General features: G+C 27.9%; 2 protein-coding genes across 2 annotated transcripts; one reads left to right on the top strand and one right to left on the bottom strand.

Moving 5' to 3' along the window:
• Positions 1–584: 584 nt before the first annotated feature.
• LOC149058732 (uncharacterized) lies at positions 585–1,153 on the top strand. Its single transcript, XM_089221412.1, has 2 exons — positions 585–726; positions 799–1,153. The coding sequence occupies exons 1-2, from the start codon at positions 704–706 to the stop codon at positions 1,151–1,153; spliced, it is 378 nt and encodes a 125-aa protein (XP_089077538.1). The 5' UTR covers positions 585–703.
• Positions 1,154–14,688: 13,535 nt separating this feature from the next.
• LOC107170469 (tubulin glycylase 3A-like) lies at positions 14,689–21,318 on the bottom strand. The gene is made up of 7 exons (XM_089221411.1): positions 21,157–21,318; positions 20,895–21,092; positions 18,005–18,221; positions 17,848–17,938; positions 17,565–17,729; positions 16,039–16,292; positions 14,689–14,956 (listed from the first exon to the last, which is right to left on the bottom strand). The coding sequence occupies exons 1-7, from the start codon at positions 21,301–21,303 to the stop codon at positions 14,733–14,735; spliced, it is 1,296 nt and encodes a 431-aa protein (XP_089077537.1). The 5' UTR covers positions 21,304–21,318; the 3' UTR covers positions 14,689–14,732.
• Between the last annotated feature and the right edge of the window lie 5,150 nt (positions 21,319–26,468).

The following is a 26,468-nucleotide window of genomic DNA, read 5'->3' as shown; positions in this document are numbered from 1 at the left end:
ACCAAATAAGCGTTTCCACAATGTGCGGCGTTTGGGCTTAGCTTCGGGGGTAACTATATCTGACACAGAACCCACAAGATCACAGCTGGAGTTTTTCACGTCTGTTCCAACCGGGCCACTGATTTCTTCGATCGGCAAAGATGCTTGCTGCTGTAATTCATCTGCACACCGGGGTGAATCCATCAATATCTGTTCGTGTGTGTTTGAAGTCAAACCGATATCGACTTTATCACCCACGGAATCCGTTTCCACATCGGGAATCAACATTGAAACAAAACACTCGTACGGTGGAACTTTAAGGCCACAGTGGAACTGTTGCACGTCTGTTTCGACCGGGCCACTAATCTCTTCTACTTGGGAAGTCATTTGTGGGCCTATAGGTCCACAGTCGGACTGTTGAACGTCAGTTTCAATCGGGTCGTTGAACTCCTCTACTTTCAATGTCGTTTGCTGCAGAAAATCCTCAGGAAATTGGGGTGAATCCGTTAATACCGGTTCCTCCATGACTGGTAGCGAACTAAAATCTAATTTATCACCCGCGGAATTCGTCGGCTCGACGAGTATGCCAGAACTAGAACGCCGGACCTTGACATCACCACAACAAAATAATTTTCGGAAGAAATGCTTGGTATTTTTCCAAGCAGAACGGCACTTTGGCTTGGCCACAGTGGTTATTGAATTTGCATCATCGGATCCCTGAATTATGGGTTCCTGCGGAAAAATAGCGTGTGTTTATAAATACAAATATAATATAACTTTATAATATAATATAATATAACAAATACCTCATTTATACAGGGGTTTGGCATCAAAACACAACTTGAGGACTGTTGTACCTCGATATCTGGCTTTTCTACAGCCGGTCCACTTAACTCCTCGACCGGAAAAGCCGTATTTGGCATCAACTCGTCCGCGGATCGGCATGAGTCAATTATGTCCGGTTGTATCAAGGTGGAAGACAGTAATCCAGTATCAATATCATAGCTATCCGAACCCAAATGTTTGGCGATGTTTGGTATTAAATTTGATTGCTGATCAGCCAGGTCACCGCAGGTCACCGCCGTATCACTCTCCGATACGATTTCTCCGGCCACGTCATTTTTCAGATCTGCAGGAGAACTGTCCATTACGATCGCCTCGGTGGATGCTGTAATACTCTGTTCAACAATGCTCGGCATGATATTATAATTAATAGTAATAATTAACTGGTTAGTAAATTATTATTATATTATAGACAAAATTAAACTTTTATTTTTTTGTGCACACGCTATAAGACAGCCAAAGATATAATGAATAATCAAATAAGACCAAAGTATAAATTAAACAGTTTATTATTCTCAATGGCAACTATATCTTAGCAACTTTTATTTATTTATTTAAAGCAATATTTTGATATTTATTAAAATAAACAAAAAAATGAAAATAATCCAAAGCTATTTTATATTGAACAATAAATTTTCTAAGACATTCAATAAAATATATGTGGTGTGTATATTTTGGTACCATTATAATATTTTATGTGTCTTATTATCCAGCCATAAAATGTACAAGCTTCATCACTGATGTATTTAGAAGTTAAACTATATTATAAAAACCACTATGTGTATAATAAAATATATTATTTATTGATTATCTATTAGTGGAATATTATATGCAGTTATGCATATCATTGCATATTATATGCACGTTAAAAGCTATTTCCTACCCTGGTGGCTAGCATCCAAATTTTCAATTTTTTTGATTTTTTAACTATTAATTTTACTATGATTTATACCAATCAATACATCCATATGTTTAGAATTTGAACCTCGATATTTTCCCCTAAACATTAAATTTTTCACTACCTGTGGGTGAAGAACATTGACAAGAAAACTGAAAAACGTCTTGAATATATCACTGTATGTCTGTAAAATCATATCTGGTTTCACAACCAGGATTAGATAAATTAAATCCAAAAAGGTTATAAGAAATCAATAATATTTTTTAATAATTTAAATGTACTTCAAAATAAACCTTATAGTTTATCTAATTTACCTAAGTTTTACTAAAGTTATATGTGCAAACAATACAAATTATACCAACTACGAAGTATAATCAGCTATAAATACTTAATGAAATGTAACAAACATTGTCTTGTATGATATTTATTTTGAGTGTTCAGCATATACATTAAATTAAACGCCAACATCTATTTTTTTTCACTTCAACGGTTTTAGGTAAGTACCTAATATTAATTTTTAATTAATTTTTAAATTATGTCAATTTATTGGTTCGTGCATGTACCTACATTAAAATATAATTTTAATTCGATTAAAATCAGTATAGGTTAAACGCAATAAAATTCTAAAACACTATAATTATTACAATTTATTATACTTTTTATTCTTTTATTATAAATAATATGCGATTGGCCGGTACCATGTTCGGCATGTACTGTTCCCAGCACCGACGCCGGGTGACCTATGTAGCCGGCGCAGACCCACTCTGACGTTTGCAATTATAGACGTATATTTCTATCTTACCGTTACCATAATGGCCAAACTCCATCGTATATTCCTGTATCAAAAGAAACCGCGATTTCATAATTATTTACTCTCAACATGGATTTCCACCCCGGCAAGTCAACCATCGTCCATCACTAGCAGCATTTTTTTCACCACCTATATACTTAACAGTTTTGTGGCTAATAGTCAAGTTAACACTATATTTTGCTGAATTCAAGAAATCGTTTGACTCAGTAGAACATGGGCTTCTCATTGCCATACTTGACTCCCTCGGTATGTGGGAAATGTATAAATGTATACATACATTTTCATTTTCATTGGTTTAATCACATTCAGATGTGTTATTTTTTCGTTAACTGCTTCAAGTTTAGTCAATACTACTGATAGTCGATTATCAAAAAATAGGTGCCACACAATGAATAATACTTTTATGATGTATTTTATTTCGTATAAACAACACAAGAAAATACAACGAAGTTAGAACCTATTTCCTTCTCTAGAAGTAAAAGCTAAATAACTAAAAATGAACAGGACTGTCATTATATATATATATATATATCATGATACAACCACATTAGTTTCAATAAATATTTTTGGTTGCAGATAATAAGTAGTTACATACATTAATATTAGCATCACAGCTTATTATATGGTATATAGATACATTATACAATTAGTTTTACGATAATTTAGATAATTACACTGATTGAAAAAAATAATGATTACTATCTATACTAATTCATATATTATAGAATGGATAGCTAAAAAAAATACACCAAAAAACTAACGAAATAATAACAGCAACATTCCATGTCTTAAATGGCATGTTGAGTAGGAGCGAGAAGGTACTAAGATACGAGTAAGTAGGTAGTAAATTATATCTAACAAAACTATTTTTCGTATATGCTCAATGAGGAAGTATTAATTTTCATTTCTGAGTGAACAGTGAACGATGCATCTATTGGTTTTACAATCAGGTTTTAGATTCTGAACGAAGTGATGAATGTATTGATTTTACAATGATGTGTGTGTTTTTGATTTTGTGTCTGTGTACAGCATAAATAGTCGAAATAATGCTTCAATTTCAAACTTTGGGGGTGGATTCCGATGGAAAAGTGAATATCCTTAGTGTATTATACAGGTCAAAAGTAAACATTTTCCAACAGTTTTCAAAAAAATCGAGAAAAACAAAAAAAAATGACGGAAAAACGGGAATTTTTACGCAAAACCAGTTTTCGACCAAATCGATTTTTTTTATATGGTTTTAATTCAAAAACTAATCACTGTAAAAACTTGAAATTTTCACCAAATGTTTGATTTTTTTAGATATATTTATAGACCACTAAAATTTTTAATTTTTTTGAGAATTTTTTTTTGAAGTACCGGTAAAAAAATGTTGGATGACCGAAAAAACTTGAAAGTTTAATACAAGGTTCCTTATGAGTTGTTCTTATTGTAGCTAAAAAAAATTAAAAATCGTAAGTCACAATTTTTTTATAAGCGTTTATAGTTCTAATTTTTACGAAATCTGTCGAAAACGCGAATATTTGCAAGTAATTTTGAAGTTATCATAAAGAAATCATAAAATTGTTTGTGTTTATAACTAAGAATTAAAAATACAACACTAAGTTTTCCTTCAAGTAGTTAAAGAGAAAACTCGAAGCTTCCTTATAGGAAAAATTTTAAGTGCGTTTGAATTTTCGAAATAGCGTAACGATAACGATTTATCCTCAAATGATTTTAAATATTTGTTATTATTCAAAAAGTATAAGTCGTAGATACTTGAAAATTTCACGGGTTATTTATATTGGCATTTTATTTACATGATTTAATTTTCAAAATATTTTGAGATATTTATAGACAACTGAAATTTTCAATTTTTCAGAAAATTTTTTTTTGAAGTGTCGATAAAATTTTTTTGGCCCTATCAAACTACTTGAAAATTTAATACAGAGTTTCTCATAAGTTATTCTTATAGTAATTAAAAAAATATAAGAATACATAAGCACAATTTATTTATTAGCATTTGAAATTCAAATTTTGACTAAATACGTAAAAATTACGGCAATTTTCAAATTATCTTAGATAGAAATTCATAAAAGTTTTTCTTATTAATTCTAAGATTTGAAAATTAAATACAAGGCTCCTAACACATTGTAACAATAGCAGTTGAAAAATATTAAAAATACATAGGCATGATTTTTTTTTTTATAAGCATTTAAAGTTCAAATTTTGACTAAATACATAAAAATTACGGCAATGTTCAAATTATCTTAGATAGAAATTCATAAAAAATTTTCTTTTTATATCTAAGATTTTAAACTTTAATACAAGGCTCCTAATATATTTTTACAATAGCAGTTGAAAAATAAAAGAAATATATAGCCACAATTTTTTTTACATGCATTCAAATTTTAATTTTGACAACATACGTAAAAATCACGAAAATTCGTAAATTATTTTATCCTAGAAATTCATAAAAAATTTAAAATTTAAAGCCTCGTAAAATTTTTTAATTGACTTACACTTGACTTATTTTATAATAATTATAAGAAAAACTTATGGACAACCTTGCAGTAAATTTGTAGCTTTTTATACAATATAGTTTATAAATTGTTAACTACAAAACAATTTGCAAATATTTGTGATTTTGACAAATTATATCAATATATGAATTACAAACGCTAATAAAAAAAATATGCCTCTGTATTCTTATAATTTTTTAATCACTGTAATACGTACTAACTTATAAGGAACTTTGTATTAAATTTTCAAATATTTTGACTCAACCAAAAAAAATTTTATCGATATTTATTTCGAGTTCTCTATAGCTATTTGATGGAAAACTTAGTGTGGCAGTACCTTAGATATAAACACAAACAATTTTATGATTTTCAACTACAAAATTACTTTCAAATTTTCGTGATTATGGCATATCTGATATTTCTTAAATATTTAAACTTTAAAAGTACTTTAGTCACAATTTTTTAATTTTTTTCAAGTGAATAAATATCGCTATAGTATAGAAATTTGGTAAAAATGTCATAAATCATGACTAAGTCAATACATTCATCACTAAGTTCAATATCTAAAAGCAATAAGATTAATGTAACTTTAATTAAATCCCCATTGGTAATTTTGTTTTTATGCAGTAGCAGACTTACGTTAATTTAATACTACAAAGAGCTCATTTGGTAGTAGGTTAATTCAAGATTAAGAACCAAAGAACTCAAATTATTAACACCGAAAAAAACATACACTAGAGATCTAAACGATGAAAGTAGACTTGATGTTTATGAACATGATTTTAGTAGTCCTGCGTATTCTGTAGTATCACCAGCAACTAAATTATACGTGTCTCAACTTGTACAGCTTCCGAGTCCCCATAAAAAGGCTAAAACTGAAAATAGGATTATTCCGTACGATCAATTGTTAGAAAAATATGAAAAACAGGAAAAACTATTATCTAGGAAGAGAGCAACAATTAAGTAACAAACATAAAAATGACAAACTGAACCATAAATTATTTATTAAAAAAAAAATTTGTATCGAAAAACTCAAAATCTTTAGTTACAATGCAATTGCTCCATAAAAAACGAAGACCTTGGTTACAAAATGAAAAAAATTTAGATATTTCTATATTCTATAAATCTCCAGCTGCTTACAAGTTTATGAGAAGAAATAATATTATTTTACCAGGTATTCTTTAGAATACAACAAATCATTAGGCATGATAGAAGGGTGTTGGATCGTTGCATTAATATAAATGCAGCAATTAAATGTTAATCAGTATAACTACATTATATAGGTATGAATGATTATGACGTGTTTATTGTAGAAACAACATACGTAAACTAAAATACTATATAAGTCGTGCGGGACATATACGTCGCGTATGGTAGGACAATCCCCCACCATATATATATATATATATATATATATAAACATTATTTAATACGTAACAAAGGGTATAAGGATCTAGGATAATTGGGTCGGTCTAGTCGGCCCGCTAAACTGGCCTTTGTCATAATGATACGTGGTTTATATAATAAATGGAAATTGCCAAAAAATATTGTACCACTAGTATTGTGCTAAACATTTTGAGTACATTATGAAATTGCTATTTGTTGTCAATATATACAAAACATGTAAATGGTCTTCAAAAATAACTGAACACAATAAACTAACTACCTTCTCACAGAAACCAAATCAAAAATTAAGAATCTTACAACACTTATAAAATTTACACGATACATTCCATATAATCAATGCACTTACATCCTAGAATATATAAACGGCAATCTTCTGAACGTAATATTATTTTATAAACAACATGTACATAAAATAATAAATACATAAATATGTAATGATGACAAATTATTATGTTAAACATTATACTATATTTTATTTATTATATCTATATGTTTTTAAAAACTGTGAAGCTAGTTATATAGTTATATCTATTATAATATTTAACTGTTGTTTTTATTATTTTTGACAGGTGTTTATTATTTAAAAACAATAATCACTATACAAAAAGCACATATCATAACTTGAAAAATATTGCTTGTACGCAGAAATTAAAATATAACCCAAGTACAAAAGTAAAAAGCATTAACGGTTCATATAACATGTGTTAATTATTTAAATGTAAAAAAAAATTATTTATTTTATGGTAATCATTAAAATCTAAAAGAAAAATATTAAACATAATGTAAATAAATGAAAACAAAATTAAAAATATTTATTTTTAATAGATTTTGAAACTAATCATAAGTATTGAAAAAATGAAAATTTAACTAGGAACATGATTACCTATGATAAAATCAATAAAAGAATATTACGATAAAATATCAATTTAGAAAACCGGTTTAGGTATTGTGCTGCAGGTCGCGGGACAACAACAGACAGCCGCTCACGACGGAACACGACGGTCGACGACAATTAGAAATAATATTATTTCACTTGTAAATTATTATTTATTATAAACGAAATTAATTTTACAAAATCAAATCGATTGATTATTCCTGCAATTTTTTTATTCATACTGTCATCTATAAACTTTGTAAAATTAATGTCGTATAAATTTTTACCAACACACATGTGATTTTTCAATAAATATTATTTTATTTGTATTAATATCGACTAGATAAGTCTCAACACTGGAGTAGGAATGCAACTATAGGTATGTCTTATTTTTATAGACCTTGTAAATAATAATTTTTTGTCAATGTCACCGTGGGTATTTCTGTAAATAAATTTAAAAGAAAAATTTCGTAGAAATTTGGAGCGTTAAAGTCACGCATCCGAAAAACAGTATTTGTGTTGATTCGATAATTCGTGCGCGTAAATCGCTCTGCGGATGGCACTAGAGAAATATTTGAGTTTTACGCAGTCCTGATCCACTTGCCTTGCAATTATGGATTATTGGAACTCGGTTCGCGTTTTTAAATAGGTTAGAATATAATACTCCTATAGTAATGTATTCAATGTTAAGGGTGGACAAGTATAAGGGACTCCGTGAGGAATTTTTGAAGTATATTGGGATCTGTATCGTTATTTTTCTTAGAAATTAAAATAATATTTTAAAACAATAGGGAAGTGCTCTGCTCTATATTAGGTTTTGAATAAACCTCGTTATGAGTAGTTCACTGTAACGGGTGTGTTCAATTTAAATTCAATGATGAATATCATATTTCACTACATCATCCTGACATCCATAAGATGATTCTGAACGGAGACGGTTTGTCGGTTTCTTTTTGTATATGAATAATTAATAGAATTATAAACAATTATCATAATTTATTTTCCAATTAGTAGCAATACAGTATGTTGAACTAATTTTTTCCAAAACTATCACATTCGCATATAATATAATTATGTTTAACTTATATAGTTATATAATTCAATAACTACCGTAGAAAGGTTTGAATAGGTTCATAATAAATAAATATAAAATAAGTAGCTTAAAATTAATTTAAAATGTTTTGAAATTTTGAAAAATTATTGTGTATAGAAAACTAATGATTTAAATTTTATAATATACCTATATTAATGACAATATATTTTAATTACAAATTTTATTACGATAACAGTTTTATCATAACTAAATCTAAAAAATTTCTTGAAAATTTAAATGTTTATACAATAACAAAAAAAGCCGACATTTCATCATGCCTATAAAACTGTAATACAAAGATTTAAATAAAATGTTAAGCCTTTTCAGACATTTTTAGTAAAAAACAATCAATTTTTTCAAAATCAGATTTTTCTAGACATTTTTTAAGTTTTGAAAAGTAATGGGAACTAAATTATTGACTTTCTAACAGAAACCACTCTAAACATATAATATTGAAGCTATTTTATACCTAATGATTTAAAGGGCGATAACAACCAAAATTATATTTTTTTCGTTGTGCGAAAAAACAATCAATCATAGTTACTTTTTTTCGGATCCCTATATTACTTATTACACGTTGACGGGAATTAAATTCTGTGTACTTTTCTTCATCAGTCATTGACGCAATACATAATGTAGACACCGATAATTAGCATATAACTACTCGAATTCACGACGTTCGTCATGGTGCGTTTATGTTTGTGCCAGGTAATTTATAAAAAAATTCTAAAACCTTAATAAAATTCGAATAAGCAAAATTGAATCATATGATTTTAACAAATAAATCAACAAAGTTATAGTGCATTAATTACTTAGGCCAACCTAGGTACTGTAGTACTACTGTAGCCCAAATTTGATTTGAAAGAAATTTGTACCTATACCCTATGAACAATGAATCATAATAACTATCTATGAAAAAATAAAATAAGTAAATTGTGATATTAGGATTTTAAATGTTTATAACTTCAAATTCTCCTATATGAAATAAAAAAGAAAAATTAAAGGAAAAAAATCTTAAATTTATAGAATACGAAATGTTCAGGTGTTAATAATTGTTATAACATTTATTTAATTTAGTTTATTGGAAATGACACTACGTGACTCTGAGTTACTTCTGGTTAATGATTTATAAGTAATAACTAATAATTATTAAGTATTATAGCATCTAATATGACAAGTCTATAGACGATTTTTACGTGGTTTGTTTGTTTGTTTGTTCGATTGATGGACTCCTTGAAGCCACTGAAAACAATCAATCACTTATGCTACAGAATTTCTAATATATATAAGAAAGGATTTTTTTGCATATCCCATATGAAATGTTAGACTTTGGTTATGTCCAATAGTCGTTTTGTTCTTAAGATCCTATTTTCCCGAGACCATTATGACGTTATTACTTACATACCTATATGAATTTAAGATATTTCAATGCTTATGGCTCATTTTATCACTTATAGTCTGTTGATACGATTTATGGTAAAAAAAATTTATTCATACGAAAATATATATGGTAGATACCTACCTACTTATAACAGTTCACTGAACTTTTAATTATTTTTATATTAGTTGCGTGCTGCACTGCCAGTGATCCAAATATTAAAATGATTGTTGAAGTATTATAATTAGCTTAAGAGGATTTCCAGAAGTTAAATAATGAAATAGTTGTTTATCAAGTAAACACAAGTTATAAATGTAATAATTACAATTACTGTACAAATCGTGTGGCGTGAAGGTCCTCAGAACTCAACGGCTATGGTACATCTAAAAATGCTGTACAGAAAACTCCCTTTTGAATGGTGTTCCCGTTCCTTTTTTTTTATATACCAGAGGTACTACAATTTGGCCAACGCCCTTCTTGTTGTCTGAATAGGTAAAATCCTGTTTTCATAAATGCAAATTGCTTGATCTAAATTTAAGTTATTTAATTATATATTTATTTTATGGGAGAGGCACACTATTTGGTACATTGGATAGCCAGACAGGTCAAAGCTACTAATTAGTACTTTAAAAAAATTCTTCTATTACCTACCATAATATTATACTTACACATGATTATGATGTTACAACAACATGTTGTTATTTTGGAAATAACTAGTGATATGAAACGATATAATTTTGTTTATCGATATAAAATTTTTGGTCACGATATCAAAATGGTATTGAATTATCGATATTATTGCTCATCATAATTTTAAGTTAAAATAGCCAGTCAAAGCAAAAGATACAATAAATTATTACTAATATACATTTTTACCGAACACGCATACCTAATATAGCTATAGCCCATATATACCACATACAGACAAGTAGACAACAGAATAAAACTACAATGAACGAGGATTTTAAATATAATAATTTTAAATGGTAAGAAATTACAAGGTTATAAAATCATTCTTAAGACAAGTGTTTGATAATTAATAATTATTATAAACATTGTTATGAAAAGGAATTCAAAGGTAACCTAGCTTCCGTTGCTGCTATTAAATATTACTTTATGATATGAAGAAACTTTATTATAATCTAAAGATAATGTTCCGATATTTATCATAACGGGATAGTCGAATTGCACTTATTACCTAAAAAGAAATGGTCGAATTGCACTTAGGTAAAAAGCAGGTAGTAGTCAAACTACACTCGTTTAAAAAAAGGAGTACATAATAATAACGTGTTATTAAACATAGCTGAATTTGTATTCCCTTGTTACGAGACGAACGTTTATAGTGGGAACTGGAAAACGTTAAAATATTAGGAACCTTATGTTTAATAAATCATTTTCACCAACACATCCAAATATATTTGTATCTATTGATGTTTTAATACAATTACAAATAGATACTTATATTTTAATGCAGAATACAGACACAAGACTACACGGTACCAGAAAAAAATTAATGGTATTGAAAAATATATTAACTTATAATGCTCAAAAGCGTATTACCAGGCTAGAGTTTTTGAATGCAGTTTGTTATTACTACAAAAAATGATCGAAGTTAGTCTTAAAAAAAAGTTATAATAATGCAATAAAAATATTTAATGATTTAATTTATGTATATTGCATATAATATTATGTTAAGATAATGTACAATGAGTATGTATAAAACAATCATATTTAACCATGCCATTGATTAAAACCATTGTCAGTCCTAAGCCTGTAAGTGGGAAGGGTAATGAGTGTTTTCTAAACGTTCAACACCTTCAAAGTTCAAATGCATGATATTTTTGTTGGAATACCTTTTAAGAGCCCAAGTGCAGTTCGACGTTCGACTAAAATAAGTGCAATTCGACCATACTTTATTAAAAAGTTAATCATTGCTATTGGATATCGTAAGTGATAATGAACCCTAATGCAATTGAATCGATTCATTACTCTAATGATCTTTTTAAATTTTAAGCGACGTCATATTTAGACAAAATTAGACCACCTTCAATATTATAATATTACGGTATGTTAATATTTTACTTATTATCATCATCAATTTTGTTTTTTTAAATTAAACAATACATAGATATGTACGTGGTATATATTTTATATTTACTTATAAACTATATTCATAATAGATTTTTCGATTTTTTTTTATCCTTTATGTACTTTTGTAGGTCAACAATTGTTCAACTGTAGCTGTGATAAATTGAGAACCCAATTTCGCTAAAATTGTTTTTTCATCATTTTTATACAAGCATATAATATTGTCATCACTTATCAATACATCACATTTTATTCATGGTGTACTTATACATTTTTGGCATTTTGCTTTCATTATATTTATATTACATTAATATCGATCAACGAACGTCTTGAAGTGTCGAATAATGACCGCAGTCCAATCATCTATTCACAAAATAATGTTCTTTATAACTTATATTATATCAATGAATAAGTAGATACCCCAACTTCAACTGGGTTTATCAATTTGTTATTTCATTGTTTATTAATTTTTGGTTTTATAATAATCGACAATCGTGATGAGACGACCGTTACGACAGTTTTCAAACGGGTTTGTGGTTGTTACGTGATATCGCGAAACCACAATTTATTGTAATATATTAGTCAGTGCCACTCAGTGGTCACTATTTTATCTATCATTAACTATAGGTGAATATTATTAAATGTTATAAATGTTAAGTAGATTATATTACATCGTGCATATATCGGGTAATTCAATTATCAAATAACACTTGATATTTAAAAAAAATCACACTATAAATACTCGATATTTTTCCTCTATATTATAATTTATAAATATACGGATCTTGTATATTTTTATTTTTATTAATAAGTAACTATGACAATGAAAACCTTACGAAAAATCGATCACCAACAAAAAACATGTATTCAGCTCCAAAGGTCAAAAACACATTAAAGTTTTATTGCATAAAATTACTTGCATAAATTAAAATTGTTAGCTACTGTAAAAAAAAATATACATATACATAAATAAAACAATTTACCGTTTTTATAATTATTATTTTTCAAATTTTTTTCTGTTTGTATGATAGAATATGTTTTGGAGTATTTCGGTTTATAAACTTCAAATTTCAAAGGAGCAATTTAGTGATAAGTATTAATTAACGTTTAAATGAGCGGGATAGAGTTGTAGAACATAATTTTTTCTCCACTTAAACATACAGCTTATATATATTTAAAATATTTATAATGCCTAATAATTAATTAACTGCTCGTTCAAAACTCGGTTTAAGTATCGAAATACTCTAAAAAATATTCTACTCTAGCAGTAAATATATATATATATATATATGTTAATGTTGTTTTATAATTACTTAAAATAATGTAAAAATATTAAATAATACTTATATTTTCAAAATCGTTAATACTTTTCGAAAAATTAGTGTGTATCTTTAAAATTAACTCCTTGTGTATAAGTAGGTACTAGCTAAATTGGCACCTACTATTTAACCTATTACCGCGGTGGGCTACAGTTTCTGGTACAGGCGAGTATTGTGAATTATCGATTGAAGGAATCCGGAGCGTGAATAATTTTCGTGAAAACTTGAGTTCGTTTTATTATTGTTATAAATGGTATAATGATGAACGGTGTGAAAATGCATTCCAATTTCCGATATGTATATTGTAGATATATAAACATAACACATATCGATATTAAACCTATACGAAAACAAACTGACTATACCGAATATTCGAAATATCATTGACATAGACAAAATAGCTACAAAAAATATTTATAGTAGGTATAAATTACCATATTTAAAACATATCATAAATATTTATATTTTCAATTCATTAACTTTTTTGTATTTAATATCATATTATGTAAAACATAATTTACAACTTATCCTTGTATCATACGTATATGATATAATGTGTGTAGTATGGCTACTTAATCACGTGATATAATCACGCGTGTGTGTAATCCAACAGAATTTTCATATAACATTATACTGTACGGATGGGAAATTTTTCTAACTACTTCTTTGCCTTTAAATTATGAAATATACATGTTATACCTATAATAAATAATAAAAAAAAAAATTAGCTTATCATTTTTTTTTTTAGCATTACAGACCATTTAGGCCCTTTCCTGTCAATATAACATTCTTCCACTCTTCTCTATTATATAGGGTTGTATTAGATCTCCATGCCAATCTGGCCTTAACTCCTGGATATCTCTTTTGATTACGTCAAACCAATGCTGCTTTGGTCTACCGCGAGGTCTTTTTCTGTTCAAGTTATTTACAAGTACCATCTTGGCAATACTATTATCAGCTCTCCACGCGTAACCTGTCCACTTCAGTCTTGAGCCTTTTACAACTTGTGTTATATTTTCTTTTCAATGTAATATAAAAATTATTTAAATTTTTTCAAAAGTTATTTGTGTGCTACGGCTTTGTCATCCCTGGGCTACAATTTCGTCATATAGGTACTTATTATGTTAATTTGTATAGATTGAATATTTAAAAAAAAAAGAAAATAATTTAAATGTACTTGAAATAATTTTGAAATATTCATTTTGTGTTAATAATAGCATTATAATTTTTTAAGGTAATTTTACAATATTGAATCTTATATTTATATACTTAACTGTATTTGAAGCTTTTTTAAATTGTTGATAATATATTTTTTTTAGAGTTATTTATACAGGAAAATTAATCGTTCATTAGCAATGACTGATAAGTGATAACCGTGGTAAGTTTTCACAGATCACGAAACGACACTCCTGTCAATTTAGAACAAATCGACGACGTACGAGATTATTTTGTCGAATTTTCAGCGGTATGCAAGAGAATTCGACGATTGATTGAGGCAAGTGTGGTGATTCTTTAGTGTCTGCTTACTTTTGTGTACTCTTCTTTTACCTATGTAGCCGTAATGCTACTAACTTTTTATTGACAGTGTCCATCCACCGGCGGTGGTAGTCTAACATAAACGGTGTCTGTTCCGCAGACACAACCGCCGACGAATTGAATGGAATGTCCTTGTTCACCACAGCCACTGAGGCTGGTTTCCACTTTTCCGGCACAACCTTTACAAACAGTCCTGTCTCAGCTTTCGAGTTTTTCTTGTAGTCCACCGTCACTATTATACACAAGTATTGGATAGAAAAGAGATTTGAAAAAAATTAACAATTCAGATATAGACGCAGAAATTTTGTTTTTTTAAATGAAAGTATAATATTTTTTGTACAAGTATTATGCATCAGTGACGAAACCAAGAGGTGCTGGGAGAGGTATAGCTCCCCTCTAAATTTTAAGAAAATTAAAAAAAAACTGTTCTATGGGCTAAAGTTACAAGTAAATACACATTTGTATAACCGAACAGGAACCGAGGAACCCAACCCTAAAATAAAACTTCAGCATATGTTAAACTTATAGGAGACCCTAGTTAAACCAAATCTGTGTAAACACATTATCTGCCCCCTCCCAAATAAAAGTCTTAACTACACAACTAATAAATGTATATATATATATGTCACAATTGGTCACAAAAAATAAAATAATTATTATGATTAAAATTATAGGATAAAATTTGAAAAATTGTATTATTTTGGGGGAAAATTTGGTAATTGATAAGCTGATGACGAGACGGGTAAGATTACGAATTGATAATATTTATTAACAAATTATGAAATAAATCGATATTAGTAACAGATCACACACATGATGTTATCAACATCTAATTATCGAAGTTATTCTGATAACAATTTAATATTTTATTTATTTTTATTACCTCTTAAACCACGCTTTGATAACTTTTTTGGTATATTTACTGTAAGAATTTCTGGAGTACCATCCTTATAATAATTACTAAATAGATTATACAAAATTTAGAAAGAGCATGTATAAGCCATATTTTGAATATATTTATGATAAATATGATAAAGTGTATAATGCTGATATATAATTAAAATGCTTAAAAAATATTTATGCAACAAGATGACATTATGTTGTTCGGTAATTGTTTATATTGACTAGATAAACGTTATTGACTTATTTAAATTTGCTTAATCATTGTTATTTTATTAAATAATAATTGTTATCATAATGTGAATTTCAAACATCATCGTGCATAAAACTCAAGTATAAATTTTAATAGAATAAAATTAATAAATTCATTCTTCACTCAAATAAATTACAACGCTAGGTATAAAAATGATGTACCTTTTACAATGTCACGCAGGAGCATCGGCACTAAATTGGCAATTACGCTCGTAGACGGATTCAGTCCGGGAATGGAATTGATCTCGATTAAATATGGGATAAATTTATCTGTAATCAAGAAGTCGGCTCCAAACAATTGAAAAGTTTTGTCGCGATAAAACGAAGTGTCCGTAGCAGCTTGTAATACAGCGTAAATACTCTCACTCATGCCGGGAAATATTAATTCATCCCATACGTATTCTTGTCCGATATTCCTGAAATAGGCATGTAATTGTATGACTATTAGGCGAAACGGAAATAACTTATACAATTATATTATTATACGAACATGACGCTTTTAGTTTGGCACAGCAGGGACTAAAATAACAAGACACTATGTATAATACCCAACTGTATCGACTGAGCTGTGTTTTTTTGTTGTTTTTATTATAAAATATACAAACAATAGTAATTTATTTTTACAATAAGTGTAAAACGAGTGATGGACAAGTTATACGTTGACAGACGTTTTGTTGGAAGGAAACGGTCACGGCTAAATGGTTTATTACTTTTTATTCATTAGATAGGGTCATGATACTACTTCACTTTTAAACGTCTCTTATTGTGTGTGTAACGTGGGATATTGAGAACGGTGAAGTTTGAAATTAGAGAATTATGTTGGATAGGTGGATTGATGGAGTAAAAGTGTTTAATATGAATTTTTGGTAGCAAATTGGAATGGATATACCCAATTAAGTATTTAAGTGAAGGGTATGCAATTAAAGTAGTCTGTTGTCTGTATTATGAAAAGTCGTTGTTAATATTTTTTTTTCATATTTATTATTTTAATTATCTAAAGAATGTGTACAATGAGGAGAACGAAAAATATATAGGTATTTCAGCCTCTGCCCTCAGATATAGAGTATCCAAATCTTTATTAAACAATTGGTTATCAAGAAGTCTCTTGCCACTTGTGAGTAAGTTGTGACTACTTTATTAATATAGGTTAACATTTTATTATCAATTTAATTGTATGAATTTGAACCTGTCCGTGTGTTAGTTTTAAATGTTCATAAAAATACAGTTATAATATTACAGATTTGGGTAAAAGGTATTATTGCACGTACCACCGTTGAGTCTATTGAGTTTCACATGGAAACAATCCATTCTATGACCACGAAAAGGATATTATTTTTTTTTCACCAAACAAAAAATATTCTAATTATTCGAATATAGCATCATATTTTTAAAAATATTTTTAACTGAATAAATATTTTATCTTGACATTTTTAAACCACTTGTATTACAATTTAAATGAAGACTATAAAAAATATAACTTGGTTATTTCCTTATTATGGGAAGTTTTAATATTTATTCAGAATTATTAAAATTGGGACAAAATTCAAAGTGTATTTTACTACTGTATTAATTATAATAGTTACTAGAGTAACCTAGTTTTTGACTAAAATTATATCAGGTCTCTGCCTCTTAAAAATCTGTATAAATAGACATTCAGTAACTCATGTCAGTTATAATATGTTATGCACCTCAAATAGTTTTGTAGTTCTCTGTAATCCCACATACACTCTGCAGGTACTTGTGAATTTCTAATTTTTCGATATTTATTTTGCAGTCTGACATTGCTGAGATGAATGGATTCATGTATATTTTCCATGGAAAAACTGTTAGTACAAAATCGAACGTAACCCTCTCTGTAATAAAATTAGTTATTTAAGCAATTTTTTAAAATTAATCGTGGCTTGTGTGTAATCTATATGATGCTATTATACAAAAATGGCGATAAAAAAAAAATTGAATAGGTATACTAACTTGTACATCCATACAACTACTGGACTCATATTGGTCACTAAAAACCATTGTCGTAAATCAATTTTACACGTATAAATCAAAAGCGGCCTTTCTACAAATAAAAATGACTTTGATAGTTGTTATGTCTTAATTTTTATATATTATGGATTATTTTTACCTATATATTTTTGTACAATATAATTATTTTTGAAGACATCTGCAACAGTGATTTTTTGTTTTATCGTCTGCAAGTGTCTAGACAATATAATACCATGACCAGAACAGTTTGACGTGGGTTTTATGATCCATGTGTTGGTAATCCCGTCTATATAGTGTTGGGGGCAATATTTTTTCACTTCTTCAAGTAAATATTTACATTTTGCATAAACATCTAACTATAGAGTAAAACAGATTACAATGATTACTTATTAGTTTATTACGGTTACTTCAATATCCAAAATCACGATTCTAGTGACAAATCTCGTATACTTGCTGATTTTTAGTACAATTAAATGAGTAAATAAAAATGCTTAAGCCTTATAATCAGTTAGGAGGTAAACCTCCTATGTTTTTTTGGAAATTGCTCATTATAATTTATCATTTAAATGATTGGTAATATTGTAATAGTACCATAAAGTCCATAACTATGTGAAACTGTGTAATCATGTTTCAATTTCGTTCAGAATCAATTTATAAATTAATTCCTGATTATTTTGAAAAAAAACCTACAAGTACGTCCTTATATTTAGTTCAATAGTTATATATAGAATTGTTCTGTTACTTGAAGGAACTTATCATTCGATTGTGTATAATTGCCATCACCGACATACCCGTATTCTTACCAGAAGATAGAAATATACTACCTACATTTAAAAATAATTTCTCAACGGGGATCAAAACATACAAACGTAAAATAGCTAGAATAGATTTTTTTAAATGATTCGTCCAGTATTTTGATTTTAAAATAAAAAATATATATGACAACTTGTCATATTATTATCATATCATTTATAAGCCAGGATTCATACTCATTCAATTTTAGTGGATTGTTAATAAGAATGAAAAATTAACTGTTATTTGTTCGTTTTCAATATGACAAATTTACTCTAATCGATAAAGTGCATATTAGCTTGCAAAAATATAATTTTTAATTTTTGGATTATCAAATGTTATTTTAATAAATTCAAACATATTATTTTTAATGCTAACCCAGAAATAACACATTAACTGTCTAGATTTTAATAAAAAATGCATGACTAGAATTCCTAAAAAAAAAATAAACATACATCTTTAGTGTACCTAAAATAGTCTATCGAAAACGCCGTGTGATGTGATCATAATTTATCATTAATATATTATATAAAAATAAATGAATATATCAAGCTTATGAATAATATTTGAAAAATTAATTAATGAGGTTACAAATCCGAAAACATACCTACTTAAAATGTGTGCACTAAGAATGTAATGAAATTATATTATTGTTTTAGATTTTATAACAAGTTTTAGTTAGGTCATGTTGTAGAACAATATATTTTATAATAATAATATTGCTTATATTTTTTAGGAATCTAGAAATAATATTATTTAAAGTATAATTCTATTACGTTATACAAAATATTAAAAATATAAATCATGAAATACTTTAAAAATCTAATATAAACAGAACTAGATATCTAGGTGTTAAAATATTTTTCTTTTTAAAATTTATCATATATTCACCAAGTATTCATGACTCAATTGTTCTTTTAGTATATTATATGTAATAATCAGCGCTTGTACATTGCTTCTTTTGGAGTACTATCCAAAGCTCAGAAGATGGAGAGAAGTTAGTCGCTTGATGCTTGAGGACAAAAGCTATCATATAAAATGTTTACACATTTTAAATTCTGAGCGGAGTGATACAATAATACTTTTTTTTGAAATGCTTCGTCAACTTTTGGAGCACTAAATATGCTTTAATATTTAATTTTAGTACTATTTTTTCTTCTAGTTAATTGAATCTAGATGGTTGTTTGAGAGGTCAAAAGTAAAAAAAAACTTCTCAATATTTAATTTTCTTTATAATTGGGAAAAACAAAAAATAAATTTATGAAAAAACGGGAATTTGTACAGAAACCCTTTCTTAACAAAATCGATAGCTGTAGATACTTGATGCTATTTTTACCAAATCTATGTTTTCCAATTGGTGTAATTTTTTTTTAAAAATTAGACTTATATTTAAAACTATTTAAAAGCATGTTACATTTTTTAGTTTTATTTTTTAAGTGTTGGTAGGTAACGATTTTTTTGCTAAGTTAAAAATAATACTATTACTATATGACACATAAGAAGTTATTTTATAAATTTAATGATACATAGACAAACATTATTTATAAACATTTTTAGTTAAAATTTTGATAAAATCACAAACATTTGCGAGCATTATTTAAAAAAAATGATTTATTAAATTATTAAAAAAATTAAAAATGTATATAATTTACATTTTTTTATAGGTAATGTATTAACATATAATCATATAGTATATAATAATATAAGGTTCCTTGTTGGTATTTCTTATTAAAATATAAAAGCACACATTTTATTGATGGACATTTGTTGTTCAAATTTAGACGAAATGGGGAGATAAGCTAAATGGGAATAATGATTTTTGTTATTTTGTAGTAATTCAACGATATTTGAGAGTACTTTTATGTATATTATAATAATTTAATATACTTTAATATATTTTAAAATATTTAAATTAATTTAAAGTTATTTGGTAATTTTACCATGCAACGCGTGCCGTAACACTAATATTAAAATAAATTACCATAATAGCAATATAAATATTAAAATATACTTAGTAGTTTGTACCTAATATAGGCTGATGGACCATCTCCGCTCAGAATCATTTTTCATGTAGGTAGATACAATGATTTATAATTGAATTCAAATTTAACACATACATTACAGTAACCTACACAATGACGAGGTACAATCGCACTTACTGTATAGCAGATTGGTTACAAATATCTTAAAAATTTAAAAATGTTTTTGCCATTAATTGTTGTACAACATCGATTTACTTCTAATTCATTTGTATATTCTACATTAAATTTGACGTCACTATCGATGATCAATTTTGTGTAATGAATCATAAATTTGTTCCATATTTCTTTTTGACTTTCAAATTTCCATGTATCTGTCTCGGTGTTCCCATTTGTTTGTTTATCCAAAAAATGTAATATACATCTTTTCACAAAATCAATAATGTTGTATGGTATCTTGTTTGTCCACGAGGAAAACTATTTCATTATTTTTGTACAGTTACTATAAATTGAAACTTACATTGCCATTTGCAGCGAAAATTTTTTTATTATTCTCAATTGCTTTTACAATAATTTTCAATGAGCTTACTAACGCTGTTGTAATGTAATCTTCCACAAATGCATTACTGTCTGCTTCAGTTCGAATAAAATGACATCTTGGAAACATCAAATTTGTTTCAGCATTTTTATAAGATTCCAAACATTGAGCCAAACCATTCTATATTAAAAAATAGATATTTTAACCCCATGGCTAATTACCTAATCAGTTTGGTAATGCATAGTTAATATATTGATATGTTTAATAATTTAAGTGGTATATTAAAAATATCTTTGATGGCCAAATGGTTTAAAATAGATATATCATTTATATTTTTATTTATAAGCTAAAAAAAATTGATCTTAAGTATTTATAAAAAAAAACTTTCTTTCGAGACCCAAATTGACCAAAGTTACTTTGATTTATCAATAGTTAAGTGAATTATTTTAATATCTTACTGTAAATTAAAATAGGTATATAGTATTATAATAGGTACCTACTTTCGTACAAAATACGTGTCTGGTCATTTGACTAACACATGTCAATTTATTTAAAGTGGACCAATTAATCAACTGTTTTCTGGTGACAAAAATAAAATCAAATCTCTTATTTTTAAGAATATTCCACGATTGCCAACTTTTCAGACGTTCAATGGCACCTTCCGTTTCATTAATTGACGATATCAGTGGAGGCGATTCGATCCAATTAACCATATATGCTTAAAGTTTAAATTATACATAAATAAATTGGTATCTATACCGACTATACCTAAAATATGGTATTAAATTATTCTGTACAAGCGAATGCTGTAAAAATATTTACGTGATGATTTTAAATACAGTGAATAATTTATTGGTGGTCTGTACGGATCTCGTTTTTCCACCCAACCACGGTTTTTCAACTCTACAGAAATTGTTGGAAAATATCCTAATACCGAAAATATTTTTTGATCCTACAAAAAAAAAAACGATATCAACTATAAATTTGAATTAATTATTTTAGTAATATTAATAATATCAATTATTAAGAATGCTTATTTTAATAAAATTACATTCGCCAGTCGTATTATTTAATAATATATTTTATTTTTATTTAACGTTTTGTCCTTTAATTTATATTAAAATACCTTTATAGCTTTCAACGTTCGATGAGTAACACTCGTCAAAGACTCAAAGTCTAATGATGTGTTTAATGAATTTAAATCTAATAAGTTATAGTTGCACTCTTTTATCAATGCTTTATAAAGCTCCTGAGTATAGTTATTAAAATTTAGTTGGTATCCGGTGTTAAGTTTACAACTACTCCTATATTTTGACGATTCTGAATATTGGTTTTCATTTTTTAAATCCGAAATTTGCTTAGAACCGTCTTGTTTATCATTCGTTTTAGTATTGTTTGGAATTGAACATTGCTTTACTTCGCTAAAGTCGTAAAAATATATATTATAAAAATGTTTGCACTACCTATACTTGTATAAGTTGTATTGAATAAATTCAATAGTGGATATAAAATAATATTTTTTTTTTTATGCATATTAAGTGTGTGTAAGATTTAGTCCTCTATTTTTGATTTAAAAATGGTTCTTACCATACCAGGTTAAAAATGAATTTCTTTTGCTAGTGTAGTTATTATTAGAATGCATCATGTGTCCTTTCGATTTTTGTATTTAATTGATTAATTATTTTTGTAAATTTGTTGAATAGTTTTAAAAATAATAAAAATGTAAGTTATGTTAGATTTTTAATTGTGTTATTCCATTTTGTTTTCGATGTTTATATTTTATATCTATAGTGATGTATATCTACTGAATTGCCGATATAGTTACCCACGTAACTGACACAATTAGTGTATCAGTTTATCACAATAGGAACTAGGTATTGATTGTTATTGGAAAAATAATAATTATGAGGATCCGTGTGAATTATAAAATTAAAAAATTTTAAAAACAATAGAAAAATGTATATTTCATAGCAAGAGCGATGCCCGGTGAGGCATACTAGTATATAGATATAAATAAATTATAAGTAAATTTTATAAACACTGAGTTATGTCATCGTTTAGTCGTTATACATACAGATATCGATATTCCACTTCTGTCATGCTGTCATCTTCGAGTTAATCGACATAATATTCAGCGTCATGCAAACATTGTCTAAGCACCTTGAGCCTTTAGAAATTGGCCATTGTTTCAGTTTAATTGTAGGTATGCCGTATGACAATAATGTTTGTTTTGTTATTATTGATTAATGTTTATTAGTATTAGTAATATTACTGTTGCACTGTCCGAAAGTTGTCTGTCTTCACCAGTGGCGTCAAACCCTATAGGTCAGGTAGGGCAACCGCGTGACCTACGAAAATGAGTGGGTGGGTCGTAGGTGGTTAGGATGGTTGTGGATGGGGGTAGGATATGATTGTGATGTATAAAAATAATTTATATAAGGAGAAATCAAATATAAATATTCCCGAATATCAAAAAACTACGAGAATACTCGATTTAGTTATACAGGTGTCTCTGGGTGGGGTGGGTATTAATTTTTGTATTTTGCCCTACCTATAAAAATTGAGATCGGCGCAACTTGTCTTCGCCAGGAACATAACAATTTTATGTATATGATCGTAGTTCACGCTGTAAACACCAAAATATACCATTGGAACGAACGTCATCTATCAAGGCCGTCCGCAGAAATTTTTCTCTGGGTGGAGGGAGAGGGGCAGTGAAAAAATAATCACTTACCATAAATTCTGTTTTTTATATCACATCGTAAAAAAAATTATTTATTTATTATATTATAGTAAGTAAGTATATACATAATATATAAATAAATGTATTATATTATGTTGTTATAAATAAGCCTGTATAATAAAAAATGAAAAAAACTAATTAATAATAAATAATTAATGACTCTTTGATCATTAATCATTATCGTCAAATAAAAATTGAACACGTCGTGGTTCCATGCAGAAAAGCTTAATTGTATCTTCAACCATGTCAGATTGTTGACTTTTTACAATATCACTATGAATGTAGGTACATAAGTGCTAAACCATTCAAGCGGAGTTGTGTCATACTACTGTGAAGCTAAGTTTTCAATTTTTTAAGGGAGCTATAATATAAAACAAAAACAAAAATGTCTGAGAAGAAGCACTATATAAAAGCAGATTAATAAATTATACATACTTAAATGACCTTTCAACACTATAATAGTAGTTGATGCAAGGGTTATTGCTATTAAAATACAATTTTTTATTGATGGGAAAAATGTTGTTTCATCTAAAAGTTCAAGAAAATCTGTATTATCTTTCATTTATTTTTCACTCTAGTTACTGTACCAAATAAGACCTTCTTCTAATATATTATCTATATAAATCTCCATGAAATGACTTAATATTTTTCAATTTAGTGATAAATTCTTCTTTTTTTATACTTTTCATATATTTTGGATTGATTGAGAAAACTTCAAATTTTTCAATATTCTCTTCAAATTTGTCGTTTAATAAAGTATTTCAAATAAAAAAATTAAAAAAATGATTCAGACTACCTGGGGACACATAATTTAGTAAGATTAGGAGCAGCTGATTGGCGTAAAAACCTTTCTTTAAAAAAATGAATTGTTTCTTTTATCACACCAAAGGTATTGCGGATACTTGGAATGGAATTCAATTCACATTTAAAACTAAATTTATACGATGACTTGCACAATAGACGAAGACTGCTTTTTATGTATATCTTTTATTCTTTTTTGAACAACACTTATATGACCAGCCATAGTACTCGCACCATAGTATCCTTGCCCAACTAACTTATTCAGATCTAATCACCACAAATAAACCAAATACCGAATACCTTGGTGATACCTACATAAGATTGCTATATAAAATGTAAATAAATGCAATAAAAATTAGGTATTATCTAAATAAGCTGGGGAGGGGGTTGTGGTCCTTCCACCCCCTGCGGGCGGCCTTGTCGTCTATCACTTATTATTTTGTGTGAGACTTCAAGATACCTGCCCCAGGCACTGGGACGAGAAAACATTTTGCGAAAAACGTTGTTTTTTTTGTTGTGCGTCTGTACGTGTTACCGCAACTCGCGTCTTACTCACCATCCTGGAAATTAATCGTGAGCTCAGTATATTATTATGATGTTCATCGAATCATCGTTTAGCGCGCGTTACTGTTCCGTCGCCGGAAATCGACTTGTATGCCGTTACTTTTGTGCGTGTACCGCGTAGACGTGTAGTGCGGCTACGTTCTCGTATTCTTTATATCGTTATCCAGTGTTGTTTTCTGTAGAGATAATATTATGGCGTTCATTATTCATCAACACATTTATACTACATTACTACAATACTACGCTATCATCCCGTCGTCGGTTGTATTGTTATTGTCACGTATTGTCGTGTGCTCGTCACGTATAGATAGAAACAAAGGACACCGATATCGATTACTCACTAAAGGTCTATTTCATTATTGTTGTTGACCACCGGTCCGTTTGTGTATATGTATATATTTACATTAAAATCATGAAATTTAGTAGTTCATCAAAGTTTACATGATATCATATACTTGAGAGTTCCGACCAGTCCCTAAAATTGTGTGTAGTACGACACACTTTGTGTAGTACGAATAATTCAGTGTGTAGTACAAAATTTAAAAGTGTGTTATAATAACCTTTATAATAATATTCTATACAATTTTAATATAACAATATTAATTCAGGATATAAAAAAATATAAAAATATAAAAAAAAATTTTTTTAACAAAAAATCTATTTCACTAATTTTTTTTAAAGAACCTTTAAATTTGTTAAATAAAGGTTCTACTTTATTTAAATAAAATTATTTATTGTAAACACATATTATCATTAATTGATAGGTAGTATATGTATAATTTAGATTTGACTGATTTGGGACTATGTGTGACGTGTGTAGTACGAAAATTTGGATATTTTAGGGACTGGTTCCGACACAGTAAGATACTATACATGTATTATATTTATATTGGACTGAACAGTTTCGTCTATCGAATTCGTAGCAAAAAACCTATACACAGCTAAACAGATATTTATTAATTTTTATGCATTTTTTAAAAAATAACAAGAGTCAGGAGTTTAATTTTGTTTTGATCATCATTAGCTATACGTCACTTGCACGTCTAGCATAAAGGAGTTACAATAAAAATGGTATACTTCAGTACCAGGACGTTTACACAGAATAAACATTTGGACATTTGGTGGTAGGGTTTAGAACTTTTAAGTTGTACTCGTATGATAAACATAATTTTCATAATACATTTTT

Source organism: Diuraphis noxia, unplaced genomic scaffold (genome assembly GCF_037042655.1).
Source record: "Diuraphis noxia isolate RWA-SAM2 unplaced genomic scaffold, SU_Dnox_SAM2 contig0002, whole genome shotgun sequence".
NCBI lineage: Eukaryota > Metazoa > Arthropoda > Insecta > Hemiptera > Aphididae > Diuraphis > Diuraphis noxia.
The sequence above is the reverse complement of the archived record's forward strand: the minus strand, read 5'-3'. Positions and strand labels throughout refer to the sequence as shown.

What these genes read in the sequence shown, in the direction of transcription:
- LOC107170469 (XM_089221411.1), bottom strand. Translation starts at nt 21,303, where the DNA reads ATGTTTCCAAGATGTCATTTTATTCGAACTGAAGCAGACAGTAATGCA. An exon ending in GAACTACAAAACTATTTGAG is followed by an intron (nt 16,293 to 17,564) that starts GTGCATAACATA and finishes TGCCTATTTCAG; the next exon opens with GAATATCGGACAAGAATACG. An exon ending in CCTGCGTGACATTGTAAAAG is followed by an intron (nt 14,957 to 16,038) that starts GTACATCATTTT and finishes TGTGTATAATAG; the next exon opens with TGACGGTGGACTACAAGAAA.
- LOC149058732 (XM_089221412.1), top strand. Translation starts at nt 704, where the DNA reads ATGGGTTCCTGCGGAAAAATAGC. An exon ending in GGTTCCTGCGGAAAAATAGC is followed by an intron (nt 727 to 798) that starts GTGTGTTTATAA and finishes TCATTTATACAG; the next exon opens with GGGTTTGGCATCAAAACACA.